The sequence below is a fragment of the Oreochromis niloticus genome, linkage group LG9 (genome assembly GCF_001858045.2).
Source record: "Oreochromis niloticus isolate F11D_XX linkage group LG9, O_niloticus_UMD_NMBU, whole genome shotgun sequence".
Classification (NCBI taxonomy): domain Eukaryota; kingdom Metazoa; phylum Chordata; class Actinopteri; order Cichliformes; family Cichlidae; genus Oreochromis; species Oreochromis niloticus.
In genome coordinates, this window is record NC_031974.2 from 30,039,435 (window position 1) to 30,053,403 (window position 13,969).

The following is a 13,969-nucleotide window of genomic DNA, read 5'->3' on the forward strand; positions in this document are numbered from 1 at the left end:
TGTAACACCTGAAGTAGTTATCTCTCTATCTTGATCTTACCTTTCTATTTCGGTTTCTTTTCTTGCATTACAAACTAAACTTTCTACACTAACAAGTTAAAATGCTGTTTTAATTCAAAGCTTTGACCAAACACAGTGGAGTTCACCTCTCATCTGAAACCACTTTAAAGTTTTACTTTCACTTGCCGCTTACTCTTGTTTTCTCTGGCAAAAGATGGCGGTTTAGCTTAAAAAAACAAAACGGTATCAGAAAGACTTTATTTATCCCCAAGGGGCAATTAAGATATATATATAAGATATATAAGATATATTAGCACATGTTAGAGAGATGCATGTTCTAAGCTGCTGGGCGTCCAAGTTCTGCACCATGCGAAGCTGAGGACATGAGCATGTGTGCTAACACGGCTGCTGGAAGACACTGAGCTGATAATTAAAGCTTGCGCAAAGGGGGTGATTCTCTTGGAAAGGACAGTCCTGCATTAGCGTGATAAAATTCTGAATTTCGCAACAGCTGCCAGCACAGATAAAAAGGTCAGCAACAGATGCAATTTCTTATTCGTGTTGACAGTCACATGTCTTTATCATTTAATGGGGTTTAACGAATACTGAAAGAACATGAAGCATCTGATAAGAACCAATCAGGCAGCAGTCGGAGTTTTCCAACTAAAGGTGGATGATTGCAGATGTTTAACTCTTTTCAAAGTGAAAAATTACTATATGCACCTAATGGTGACATCGTTACCTAGCAATAGGTCATTCACCTTTGAGATGAATTAACTGAGGTGTTGTGAATCAATGCTCCATAAATACGATTTAACTGAAAGGAAAGAAAAATATCTGGACTAGCTGTTTCCCACTTCTTAACACATAAGCATGTAGCTGCTGAAACACTAAGAATTAGCATCAAACTACATGTATTACTTTGTGTGTATGTGTGTGTTCATTAGATCTACCCATAAACATTTATATTTTTGAAAAATCTGAATTTCTAACCTTTAAATTAAAACTGCTCCAGTCATGTTAGCGTGACAAAGCTACCTCCTAACTCAGAGCGAGCTAATGGCTCAGTCACATGAGTGAATTTCTGTTTATGTAGACAAATATTTGATTATTGCAGTTAACCAGCGTATAATCACAATCACAGTCTGATATCAGACTGATAACCGATATCTGACTGACTCCGTCTTAGGGCAATATTTATGGTGGCTTTTAGTGATGGCATTGCTGTGCAATCTTATTTTGTAGTTTTGCTTTAGTAAAGTTTTCCTTTAAGGACAGACTTTGCGGTTAAATTACATTTTATTGCAATATCACAATGTTAAGAAATTGCAATAACATCGTATCGTGAGTGAAGCACTGTGATGTCATGGTATCGTGGGTTGTCTGCTGATTCCCACCTTTAATTTAAAGGGCCTCAACCTTCAGGTGCCAGCTTCGGCTCCAGACAAACTCATCTGATCTCTTCTGAAGAACAAAGACTGATTGATTTAGAAATAGATAAAGAAATAAAAGGTTTATCTATATGGAAAAGCGTGTCTTTAAAGCAGTAAAGCAGGGGTCTCCAACTCCAGGCCTCGAGGACCGGTGTCCTGCAGGTTTTAGATGTGTCCTTGGTCCAACACAGCTGATTCAAATGGCTAAATGACCTCCTCAACATGTCCTGAAGTTCTCCAGAGGCCTGGTAACGAACTAATCATGTGACTCAGGTGTGTTGACCCACGGTTATATCTAAAATCTGCAGGACACCGGCCCTCGAGGCCTGGAGTTGGAGACCCCTGCAGTAAAGGAACCTAAAAAATGTACAGTATCATGTTTATGATATTCTGACTTGGTATAATTATCGAGCCCAATTTCAACAGAATTTGCAAACACTGTTTCATGTTTGTCCAACAGAACGCCAACAGGATCGGTTGGTGATATTAAAGTCCTGTTTGTGGCACATTAGTATATGTGAGGGGACAAACTCCTCAAGATGGGTGGTGACCATGGTGGCCATTTAGAAGTCGGCCATCTTGAATACAACTTTTGTTTTTTCAATAGGAAGAGGGCCATGTGACACATCAAACTTATTGGTAATGTCACAAGAAAAACAATGGTGTGCTTGGTTTCAACGTAACTTTATTCTTTCATGAGTTATTTACAAGTTTCTGACCACTTATAAAATGTGTTCAATGTGCTGCCCATTGTGTTGGATTGTCAATGCAACCGTCTTCTCCCACTCTTCACACACTGATAGCAACACCGCAGGAGAAATGCCAGCACAGGCATCCAGTATCCGTAGTTTCAGGTGCTGCACATCTCGTATCTACACACCATAGACAATTGCCTTCAGATGACCCCAAAGATAAAGGTCTAAGGGGGTCAGATCGGGAGACCTTGGGGGCCATTCAACTGGCCCATGACAACCAATCCACTTTCCAGGAAACTGTTCATCTAGGAATGCTTGGACCTGGCACCCATAATGTGGTGGTGCACCATCTTGCTGGAAAAACTCAGGGAACGTGCCAGCTTCAGTGCATAAAGAGGGAAACATATCATCATGTAGCAATTTCAAATATCCAGTGGCCTTGAGGTTTCCATTGATGAAATTTGGACCCACTATCGTTGTACCCCATATACCACACCAAACACCAAGATGTGCAGCACCTGAAACTACGGATACTGGATGCCTGTGCTGGCATTTCTCCTGCGGTGTTGCTATCAGTGTGTGAGGGTTGCATTGACAATCCAACACAATGGGCAGCACATTGAACACATTTTATAAGTGGTCAGAAACTTGTAAATAACTCATGAAAGAATAAAGTTACGTTGAAACCAAGCACACCATTGTTTTTCTTGTGACATTACCAATAAGTTTGATGTGTCACATGGCCCTCTTCCTATTGAAAAAACAAAAGTTGGATCCAAGATGGCCGACTTCTAAATGGCCACCATGGTCACCACCCATCTTGAGGAGTTTTCCCCCTCACATATACTAATGTGCCACAAACAAGACTTTAATATCACCAACCATTCCCATTTTATTACGGTGTATCCACATAAATGGCCCACCCTGTACATCAGTCCCATCCCTTTTGTTAGCTCACGTTACAGAATCAGGTGAAGCCAGGGAACAAACAAGGCAGCAGTGTGGGAATGAATGGAACCGCAGAGGCCTTATCTCCACACAGGGACACTGACTATTACACAACTATTACACTAAGAATCAGCAGCGGTTCCAGTATGTGGAAGACCGACTGTACATGGGGTTATACAGCCTGTCTAACCTGGCATCCTGCTCATGAGCAAAAATTTCTAACCTTCAGCTGCACCCCTGAGGAGGCCTGCTCCACGGCAGTCGCCCTACACTTGGACCTAACTTGACACAATGTTCAACAGAGACCTGACACTATAGAAATCTATGGAAGAATCCCATAATGGTAAAAATGGCAGCTGTTCCACCGCTGCACCCAACGAGCTTGTTACATTCAAACTGGTGCAGCAGTGCACCGGCTCAGCAGAGATTCAGCGGCACAGTGGCAAAAATACAGCATGTCTAATTATCATGTAAACATGAAGGTACGTGTACTTGTTGTTTTCTTGACTTATGATGATGTGATTTAGCGTGTCGTCTCTTCTGCGCTTTGCTAGCAGGGACAGAGACAATGATTGTGTCAGCACTTTGGATTTAAGCTGTATAACATGATTATAACACGCTGGGAAGAAAGCATGCCAAGCTCGTTTAAATAAGGGGTCTCAGACTCAAAGAGGTGCCCAGGGTCGTTGTCAAGCTGGCTAGTGGCAAGACTTGCTTCTGGAAGAGTTTTGGAACAGCCTCTCCTATAGCTCAGGGTAACTGTGCTCCCCAGGAGCATGACGACCGATGTAGAGGTGGCTGACACGTGGAGTTATGGTACAACAATAACTCAAAGTTTACTTGCTTGACTTTGAGTTAATGTAGTACAATCACATAAGACAGGACAAGTGGGATGGAGCAGGTCGAGTGTGTTAAGTGAAAGTGACAGTTACTGATAAGGGTTATGCTTGTTCATGCATATCTTTTATTTAGAATTTACTGCAGTTTTTTTGTTTTGTTTTATAAACCATCTCAGAACAAACCAAGAACCCACTCTGAGTGCTACACATGGTTCTGCTGCAATGTGAGCACCCCCCTCAGGCCTACTAAATAGCTTATAGGAGCTCTTGACATCAGATCACGTGACCTGCATGGAGAATGCCACGTTGTCATGGAACCATAGATGTTCAAGTGTTTTTTGTGCCAATGAGGATCACATGATTTTATGAAAAGCTTCACTCCAGCCACTAAAAATGAGAAAGAAATTGTTTAGGCCTGCTTGACTCTTATGGCACCAACTACAGCCTGTAGTTACTGGATGTTGCTGAAGTTTTAACCATTTTTACCAAGGTGGTGATCAATTTCTTTAACTCTACTTATGACTTACTTCCTTAGATGACATCCTGAACAATGCTAATATTTTATTTAAGTCTAATATTTAACCTTAGGAGACCTGGTGTGGACCCTGTACTGCAAAAAGTCTACTTCTGACCTTCCTGTCATTATTACAGTGTAAATGGTAAATGGACTGGTTCTTATATAGCGCTTTTCTACTCTATCTGAGCACTCAAAGAGCTTTATACAACTAATTCATTCACCCAATCACACCCATTCACACAAGCACGTTTTCTAGGTTGTTAAGTGCTTAGTATCTAACATTCATACACATTCACACTGCGATGGATGCATCGGAGAGCAGCATGGGGGATATTTGGCATGCAGACTGGAGGAGCCTGGGATCGAACCACCAACCTTCCGGTTAGTAGCTGACCTGCTCTACCACCTGAGCTGCAGCCACCCCAGTGATGACGCAAAAGTGCAACAAATGTAGTAGTAAGCTGGGGTGGGTTAAACTGGTTCTGCTACCAGACTGGTCGGTCCTGAAGTGTCGATAAAATGCGCATGAAGGTGCTGTAGTGTATTTACATTCTGTGCCAACGCATTCCAAAGCATTGGCTCACTTTATTTTAATGAAAATGTGGCAAAATGAAAGACAATGAAGCGCTTTTTAAATAAGCAGTGTAGCAAGTTTTACTGCTTTAGTAAAGCAGCATCTGCTAAACTAGTTATGCAACTGTTTGCACCTCAAGTCGACGTAGCATTAAAGTTAAGGTAATGTTTCCTCTTACGGTCTGTCATTAGCACTTCCTTAAATGTTCCTAATGAGTTGTCGCTGTCTGAGACAAGGGCTCCCCCTCTAAATGAGTTTAAACAGACTCCCTGACAGCCAGGGATTAATTAACCATGATTAATATAAAGTTAATCATCTTAACTTTATATTAATCATGGTTAATACTGGGGATATTTATAACTGTAGGGAAATGACTACAACCAGTGACACCACAGCTATATAGAGCAAGTCACTTGTTTCAGCATCTTAACTTATGTCATTATGACTGGAATATCTTTGAGGCTGTTAATGAAACAAAACAATGCAGCTGAAGATGTTACCTCTCACCTTGTTACCGTCCTACACACTCTCCTGTTTCCTGCAGCTTGGTAGCTAAGCAGGAACATGTTTTCCCAGATATAACCTAATACTTCCCCGGATGCTTTTGTGTCTTTGAACCCGTTTGTTTTCAATGTTCAGCAGACCTGACCTATTAAAGCTCACTGCCAGCTGAGCTCTGCTCCCAGACTGTGGGGCAAATAAAGCCTGTATGAAGTAGAGCTCGGCAGTTCTTGCCACCATTCTCTCACAGCAGGCTCACCCCTCCTGGATGTGATCTCCAAAATAAGCTGCACTGCTCCACATTCAAACTAGAACAATCTCTGTGTGTATGTGCAAGTGTGTGTGCCTGTCTTGTCCTGCATGCAGGCCTGGTCTCTGGGGGTTTCTAGTTTTCTGTGTGTGACAGTTTCACTAATATGGGTTAAATCTGCTGTTTGACTGAAGACCTTGCCTCGCAGGGAGTCCCCATATACTCACATCTAACCTGCATGTATTCACTAATGCATTATTTTATGAATGCAAAACATTATAACATCCTGTCAGAGACATTTGCAACTTGTAAACCCGTTTGCATGGGGGAGGAAAAGCACTGTTTTGCTCAGGAGCACAGCATCTGCAGAGCTCTGTGTTAAGGACACAAACAGCCTGCTGTAAGTCATCCAAGAGGACACTTTCAACGCTCACAGCTGGTGAGATAAAGCTCGGGGCATCTATCATTAACAACCACACCTGCTAACTAAGCTCCCACTTCTAGGTCTCATCCATTGCAGCACTGTGAGCATACTAAGGCGGCATGTGGTGTTAAAGAGTGGCCCGGTGCAGCCTGCACGCTAGGCCCGCAACATCCATCCTAACAGCAGCAGCAGGAGGAGCAGCCAGACTCACCCAGTGTCTTGACAGCGATCTGCCGCGTCAGAGGCGGCGGCAGGTTGATGCAGACCAGATCCACATCCTGATGCAGCAGCACGTCGTCGATCCTGTTGGTGTAAAAGGGCACGTTCATCTCCTTGGCCAGCTCCTCCGCCTCCTCCTGTGTCCGGCCCCACAGCGCTTTAACGGCGAAGCCTTCGTTCTTCAGCAGCGGGATGATCACCCGTGCGGTAAGGCTGGTGCCGAACACACCGACCCCAGGAAGCATAGCTCCGGGTTATTAGTTGGATTTGGTTCTGTATGGATTCGCTCGGTGTTCGCAGCTCCGGACGCCAGCAGAGCTGTGAAGGGAAGCGGCGGCGGGGACCGTCAGGTTGGCCATCCACCTGCACTCACACAATCTCTGTGCGGCATTTCCACGTCGCCCCCTCTCTGCGATCGGACACGAACTGTCGTTATCACCCGCCGAAAAATAACCCGAGAACAGGCGGAAATCCGACCACGCTTCCACGCTTGAGCGAAGTCTATAAATGAACCATTCCGCTCTTCACCTCGTCCACGCCTGACAGCTATCACCGCACTGACTGCGCCAAGCAGGCGGAGAGCGTGTCTCCTCCTCCGCGGTTTGCTTATTCCTCCCCCTGCAGGACCCTCCCTGAAAATAACGCGGGCTGGAAGAAACGTGAGCCGGGAAAGCGCTTGGTCTGACGGCAGGCTGCCGGAAACACCGCCGTCGCCCTGTGCCCGCTCCCCGTAGGATCCTACAGCGGCTGCAGTGCTACGGTGCTGGAGCGCGCGCACACACACACACACACACACACACACACACACACACACAGGAAGCGCTACTAGCAGCACCATTTCAAAATAAAAGCTTCACGTAGCATGGTTGTTCGTGTGTATGTGTGATTCATATGAGTTACAATCAACCAGTCGATTAAAACTTTAATTCTACAGCACTTTCCATACAAACTCAAAGTGCTGTACACATTCAGAGCAGAAAATAAACAAAAATACACACACGCACCCTCCCACCATCACTCATTACACCTCCGACCCCTACACCCCCAAACCAAATAAAGAACAAGTGATACATATATTATATTATATATATTTCCGTGGTTTTTATAGGTGCTGCAATTGAAGGTTTACTCTCAGAGGTGCTATTTCAGATTCAGATTCTGGCTATACTTCCATACACCAAAAGTTATTGTCTGCCAGCTGAAGTCAGAGGAAGTTACTTTCTATATTTTCCACCCTAGTTTTTAGAAATATCCAGTAAGACTCAGTGTTCACGTTAGTGTGTATAAGAAGCGTCACAGGGCAGCTTTTTAAGCTGTTCTTCAGCTGTTTAAAGAGAACTAAACACACTATACCACACCGTGCTGTCAGAGGCAAAGAGCTCATTTTCCAGGTTTAAGATATGATAAAGCTGAGCTACTGTGCACTCTACAGCAGGGATCAGGACCCTTTGAAGTGGATAAAGGATATGAATTTCATCGTGGCCACAGTGTGCTTGGTTCCTCAACATATCTGCTTTTTCTGGTGTTAATAACGCAGGAACCACACACACCAACAACACTGTAGCTACATTTACTGCAGCTACAGAAGCTGCAGAGGACCACATTACAGCCATGACTAAATTGTGTTTGCTTACTGTTACATCTTTTTGATTTACTGTCTTATTATTAACTCATAATAATTTCAGATTTTAGCAATGCTAAGGCAGAAATATTACAAGATTTTCACGGTAGTAAATGGTTCCCAGAAGATGTTCCCTAACACTGTTCATTCTGTACCATTTCATGTTTTAGCAACCTGAATGTTGACCTGTGCATCAGAGTAATATGATATGTAATATGAGTGTCATATTTGAAATTGTGTTGATCCCTGTACTGTCATTGTTCATTCTATGACCAGATACCTCCAAAAGGTGTCATCACCAGTCACACCAGTTCACTTGACCTAAGTGCATCTGGTGTGATTGCCAACAGTATGATAATGGTATTCTAACCGCAGACTGTATAGAAAGATGTAGACCTGCGTCCTCACCCATCAGTCACCAGACATCACAGCACACAGCAGATCTGAGAAACTCATTACAAACACCTTGCCTTCTGCCTTTTAATCATAATTTAGTAAAGAACATCATGTTTTGTGGAATAAGTCTTGAAGACTGGCAATTGAGGCCATATACTCATCAGGCAACTACCAAGGGTATAGATCAATGAAGTCGAAGGCCCTTTTTTCACTGACTCCTACAGGACTATAAATCTTTTGGCCATCTTTTATATACAGTCTATGACTCATTAACCCTTTCACACATAGTAGTCGCTACAGTGGACCACTATTCAAAGGCTGTTTTCTTGTATTTCTGTCAGTGTTGATGGTATACTTGCACATAAACCACTAAATTGGACATTGATGTGCCACTCCATATCCTGCCACCCACTGGTCGTTTAATGTTACTATAGATATATGACGTGTTTCATTGTAATTATTGTTATTTAGCCCTGTCATGCATGACTTATAACAACCCCCGTCAGGATTTTTTTCTTAAGTATTTTTATTCATCTTTTCATGCCTAAAGATCAATAAAAATACTTAAAAAAAAATCCTGATTGAGGTTGTCATAATTCATGCACGAATGGTAAACTTCCTGATCACACAGACTGAACAAATAATATGCTTAAGTTAATCTTTCGCCCTGTTTTATCTACATATATTTGTGCGTGTAAATCATTGAAAGAAAACATCCTAATGACCCAGCAGGACCTTGTTCAATGAATGGAAAAAGCTGAATGTCATAAATCAATACAGACATGAGCACACAATATTGCATTACTGGACTGTTATTTTGGTTCATGAGGGATCTGAAACACCAGTGAGATTTCTTTGTGTCTGCCAATAACACATTTGTGCAGATGGATGGAAACATCTCCGTCTCCAGATCATTTGCTCAAGAAGGAATGAGGGAACAGGAGAGAGAGATAGACTCTGAACTTGCTAGGTGCAGACTGCACACAGAAAGCAGCTGCTGGCTGTCAAAGGTCAAAGCTGAGAGTTCTTTACTGTTTCTGACACAGCGTGTGTCTGCTCAGAAACACCATTTAAAGAAAAAGCTTTAAGGATTTTGTAGCACACACAGTAACTTCCTCCTGAAGTTATAGCATCAGAAACCTGTCGTCCATGTGCCTGTGGACTATTGAAAACATGGTAGTAACTGTTCTGACTTAGGGAGGGATAAAAATGTAAATGTTTCAAACATCACAGTTGCACTGTAATTGACTCATGTTTTTTGTTTGTTTCTTTTGTTTATGTGAGACAGGAACTGTGCGGCCAGTTGGGGTCAAACCCGTCAGCGCCAGTGTTGGTCAAGTTACTTGAAAAAAGTAATCAGTTACTAATTACTGATTACTTCCCCCAAAAAGTAATCCCGTTACTTTACTGATTACTTATTTTCAAAAGTAATTAATTACTTAGTTACTTAGTTACTTTTTAAAAACACGATTTACAACCTGAATAGGTGATAAAGCGATAGATCTTTCAGCCCAATTCTACTTTTTCTGCATAATTCATCATACAAAATGTAATCAAATGGAAAAGTCTCTTTTTAAAACTTGTTTTATTAGTTTTAATCTTTTAACTTTATGCATCAAGCAAAAATTAAATTATATGCAACATTCTCTGACTGGAAGAAATTTGTTTAACATTTAAACCTATTTTCTGCACATTCCAGCACATAAAATAAAATATTTTTTTTGTGTTTACACTCACTCTTTCAAATAGATGCAAGTAAAACACAACAGAAAATAAATAAAATCAAAGACTAGCGGACTTCCGGCGGGCGCTCCAAGATGGCGGATTAACTTTTTGACCGTTCCTGATCATAAGTGAGGAAAACTCCACAAACTCGATACAATAAACGTATTCACACTGACAATGATATACAATGCGTGGAGGCAGATGTAAAAAGACACAGGGGGGCTCCAAAAGTTACGGAGAGGCAAAAGACACCTTACAGGACAACGACGGCGACGGAGCTAGCATGAAGAGGAGCACGGAGCAAAGTGAGGAAAACGAGCTAACAATGGCTAAAGCAATACAAAATTTGAGCGATAACATCCGAGAGATGAGGAAAGAAATCAAAGAAGATCTGAATAACCTAAAGGCTGAGATGAACCAGAAGCTACAAGATGTCATCGTGGATATTCGTAATCACGCCACAAGGTTAACTGAAGCAGAACAACGTGTGAACGAACTTGAGACAGTGAATGTGGACCTGAGAGATGCGCTAATTCACTGTCTGGACCAGCAGAAAACTCTCCAGACCAAAGTCACGGACTTGGAAGGAAGATCGCGCCGCAACAACCTCCGTATATACGGAATTAAGGAAGGTGCTGAGGGGAATGATATGATGGCATTCATTAACAACTTCATGAAGAAAGAACTTGCCCTTCCCGAAGATGATGAGTTGCAGATTCAGCGCGCTCACCGATCACTGGGACCAAAGCCGCAAGACATAGCAATTGCAAGGTCTATTGTGGTTAATTTCCAGAGGTATGACATAAAAGACAAAATCCTGAGAGCAGCTTGGGCCAAGAAAATTTCGTATGAGGGCAAAACTATCACATTTACACACGATTTACCGACTGAGATTAACAACAAGCTCAAAGAATACAAGGACATTAAGAAGATCCTCAAAGAGCAAAAAATACGTTTCCAGACACCATACCCAGCTAAGATGAGAATTCATTGGGAGAACGGTCCACGCCTGTACAGGAGTGCATCAGAAGCGGCAGAGGATATGAAGAAGCGGGGTTACGCTGTAGAGATGCCACGCTGTGGGGACGTCAACTGGGAACAAGTTCTCACCCGAAGCGCACATTGGGAGAAAACGGATAGCTCACACTCCGAACGTGTCCGTGGAAGGCTTCGTGGATTTCTTAGACAACAAGTATAAACTATCTTGTGTTAAGCCTCACCGGACTAAGCGACTAAAATACCTGTTTTTGCTCTGTAAGTAGTTTCCTAATCTCAGGTTATTATAATAGAGGAAGAGGTGTTTAGCCTTCCTATTACATCTTATTTAAGATTTATAAAGAAATGCCTCTACCATATGCTGGCATTGTACGCATTGCTCCCGTAACATATTTACTTTTTACCTTATACCATTTTTTTGTGTTAGACCTGTGTCATGTAAAATATGTTGATCAATGTTGATCAGGACTGAGAGAGAGAGATACTTAAAATGTTCAGAGACGAGAGAAAGCTGCTGGATGCAGCGAGGGAGCTCCTACATATGGTAGGATTTTTTCTCCAATATTGTGAGAATGGACACTATAGAATGACGGGGCACTATAAAGCCCCAGGAGTGGAAGTCAATGTATCATATGTTCAGTTTTTGTGGTTATTTTGTTCTTATAGTTCTAACTATGTTCAGAGCGTCGACGTAAGTGGTTGGAAATACCGGTATGAGTAACTGTGACTTTAGAGCAGCTTCATGGAATGTAAATGGACTTAACAACCCTGTTAAGAGGAGTAGAGTCATGTCTAAGATAAAGCGGGAAAAAATACAGATTATGTTTCTCCAAGAAACTCATTTATCTCAAACAGAGCATGAGAAGTTAAAGAAGTTTGGATTCACAAATACATTTTACAGCTCTTTTAAAACAGGTAACAAAAGAGGAGTTGCGGTATTGATACACAACTCCCTACATTTTGAACTTACCAGACAAGTAAAGGATAGTGAAGGCAGATATGTGTTAATTCAAGGTAAAATAGAGGGCAAAATGGTAACTCTTCTTTCAGTCTACTTACCACCAAATTATGATTTGAAATTTCTTAAGAAAATCTTTGAATTGATCTCCTCGGAGTCTCAGGGTGTGTTAATATGCGCAGGGGACTTTAATACAATTATGCATAAGGATGATACCTCTAATAATAAGAGGATAGTGACTTCACAGAGTAAATTGCTAAGAAAGGGCCTGGATGACTTGGGCTTATTGGATGTTTGGCGAGAAATGCATCCAAAGCATAGAGATTTTACTTACTTTTCACCCCCCCATGCCGTATATTCAAGAATAGATCTTTTTTTTGTCTTTAGAAATGATAGACATAGGGTAAAAAGTTGTGACATAGGTACTAGGAATATGTCAGACCATTCACCAATTTATCTAACAATTAACCTAGAGACTAGACCAAAAAAAACTATATGGAGGCTAAATACAGGTCTACTTAACAATAAGACTATTGTAAAAGAGATAAAAGCCGAAATAAAACATTTTCTAGAAATAAATGATAATGGGCAGGTAAATCCTAATATTTTATGGGACACCTTAAAGGCAGTCGTTAGGGGCAAATTTATATCACTAAGTGCAGCTCTGAAGAAAGCTAAAGAGAGTCAGCTAAATGGACTTGAAAATACACTAAAAGATTTAGAAAACAGACACAAAAAGACTCAATCTGACCAGACCTTGAAACAAATTCAGAAAATTAAAAAACAAATTCTTGATATATATCAGGAAGACGAAGAGAAAAAATACAAGTTTTTGAGACAATCATATTATGAAATGGGGCCAAGGGCAACAAAATTACTTGCTAGAAAAATTCGTAAAAAGCAAATGATGCATTCTATATGCTCAGTCCTTGATCCCCAAACTGGGAAATTACAAAGTGACTTGGAAGGAATTGACTTGGCATTCCAAACCTATTACAAAATGTTATACACACAACTTGCACAAGCCAATACAGAAGATATAAAAATGTTTCTTAACTCATTAGATTTGCCATCAATTGGTGAGTGTCAAAATGAATGCCTAACCAAACAGATTCAGAAAAAAGAATTGGAAATGGCCTTAAAGAAACTAAAAAATAACAAAACACCAGGTACAGATGGCCTGCCGGCTGAATGGTATAAAGCATTTGAGGTGGAGGTGCTTCCAGTTTTGCTAAGGTCATTGAACTGGACATTAGAGAATATGTCCACCCCCCCATCATGGTCTGAGGCAATCATAACAATTATACCTAAAGACGGTAAGAACAAAATGCTGTGCAGCTCATATAGGCCGATATCAGTCCTAAACCAAGATTATAAGCTTTACGCCTCAATTATATCTAATAGGCTAAACTCATTCATCCCAGATTTGATTGATGAAGATCAAACTGGATTTGTTGGGGGCCGGCAAACCCAAGACAACATAAGACGCTCTCTCCACATAATCAATAATATAAGAGAAAATAATCATAAAGCGGTACTAATTAGTCTGGACGCCGAAAAGGCCTTTGATTGCGTCAGCTGGACGTATTTGTTTTTGGTCCTAGAACGATTTGGTTTTGCTGAAAACTCCATTAACAGTATTAAGACACTATATTTAATGCCTACCGCGAGAGTCAAGATAAATGGACGAGTCACGGACCGTATAAAGTTGGAAAGATCTACTCGTCAAGGTTGTCCCTTGTCTCCGACTCTTTTCGCTCTTTACATTGAACCCTTAGCACAGGCAATAAGAGAAAATAATAGTATTCATGGGGTCGTAGTTAATTCAAGAGAACACAAAATAGCATTATATGCTGATGATGTCCTCTTGTAC

The 13,969-nt window shown here is 41.4% G+C and overlaps 1 protein-coding gene across 1 annotated transcript in view; it reads right to left on the bottom strand.

The window, feature by feature from the left end:
* The window catches only part of gfod1 (glucose-fructose oxidoreductase domain containing 1), a 40,247-nt gene extending 31,332 nt beyond the window's left edge, over positions 1–8,915 (bottom strand). The window contains exon 1 of the mRNA XM_003450247.4: positions 6,393–8,915. Coding sequence (XP_003450295.1) covers positions 6,393–6,645 — 253 coding nt within the window. The 5' untranslated portion in view covers positions 6,646–8,915. The remainder of the gene's footprint in view (positions 1–6,392) is intronic.
* Positions 8,916–13,969: the final 5,054 nt, after the last annotated feature.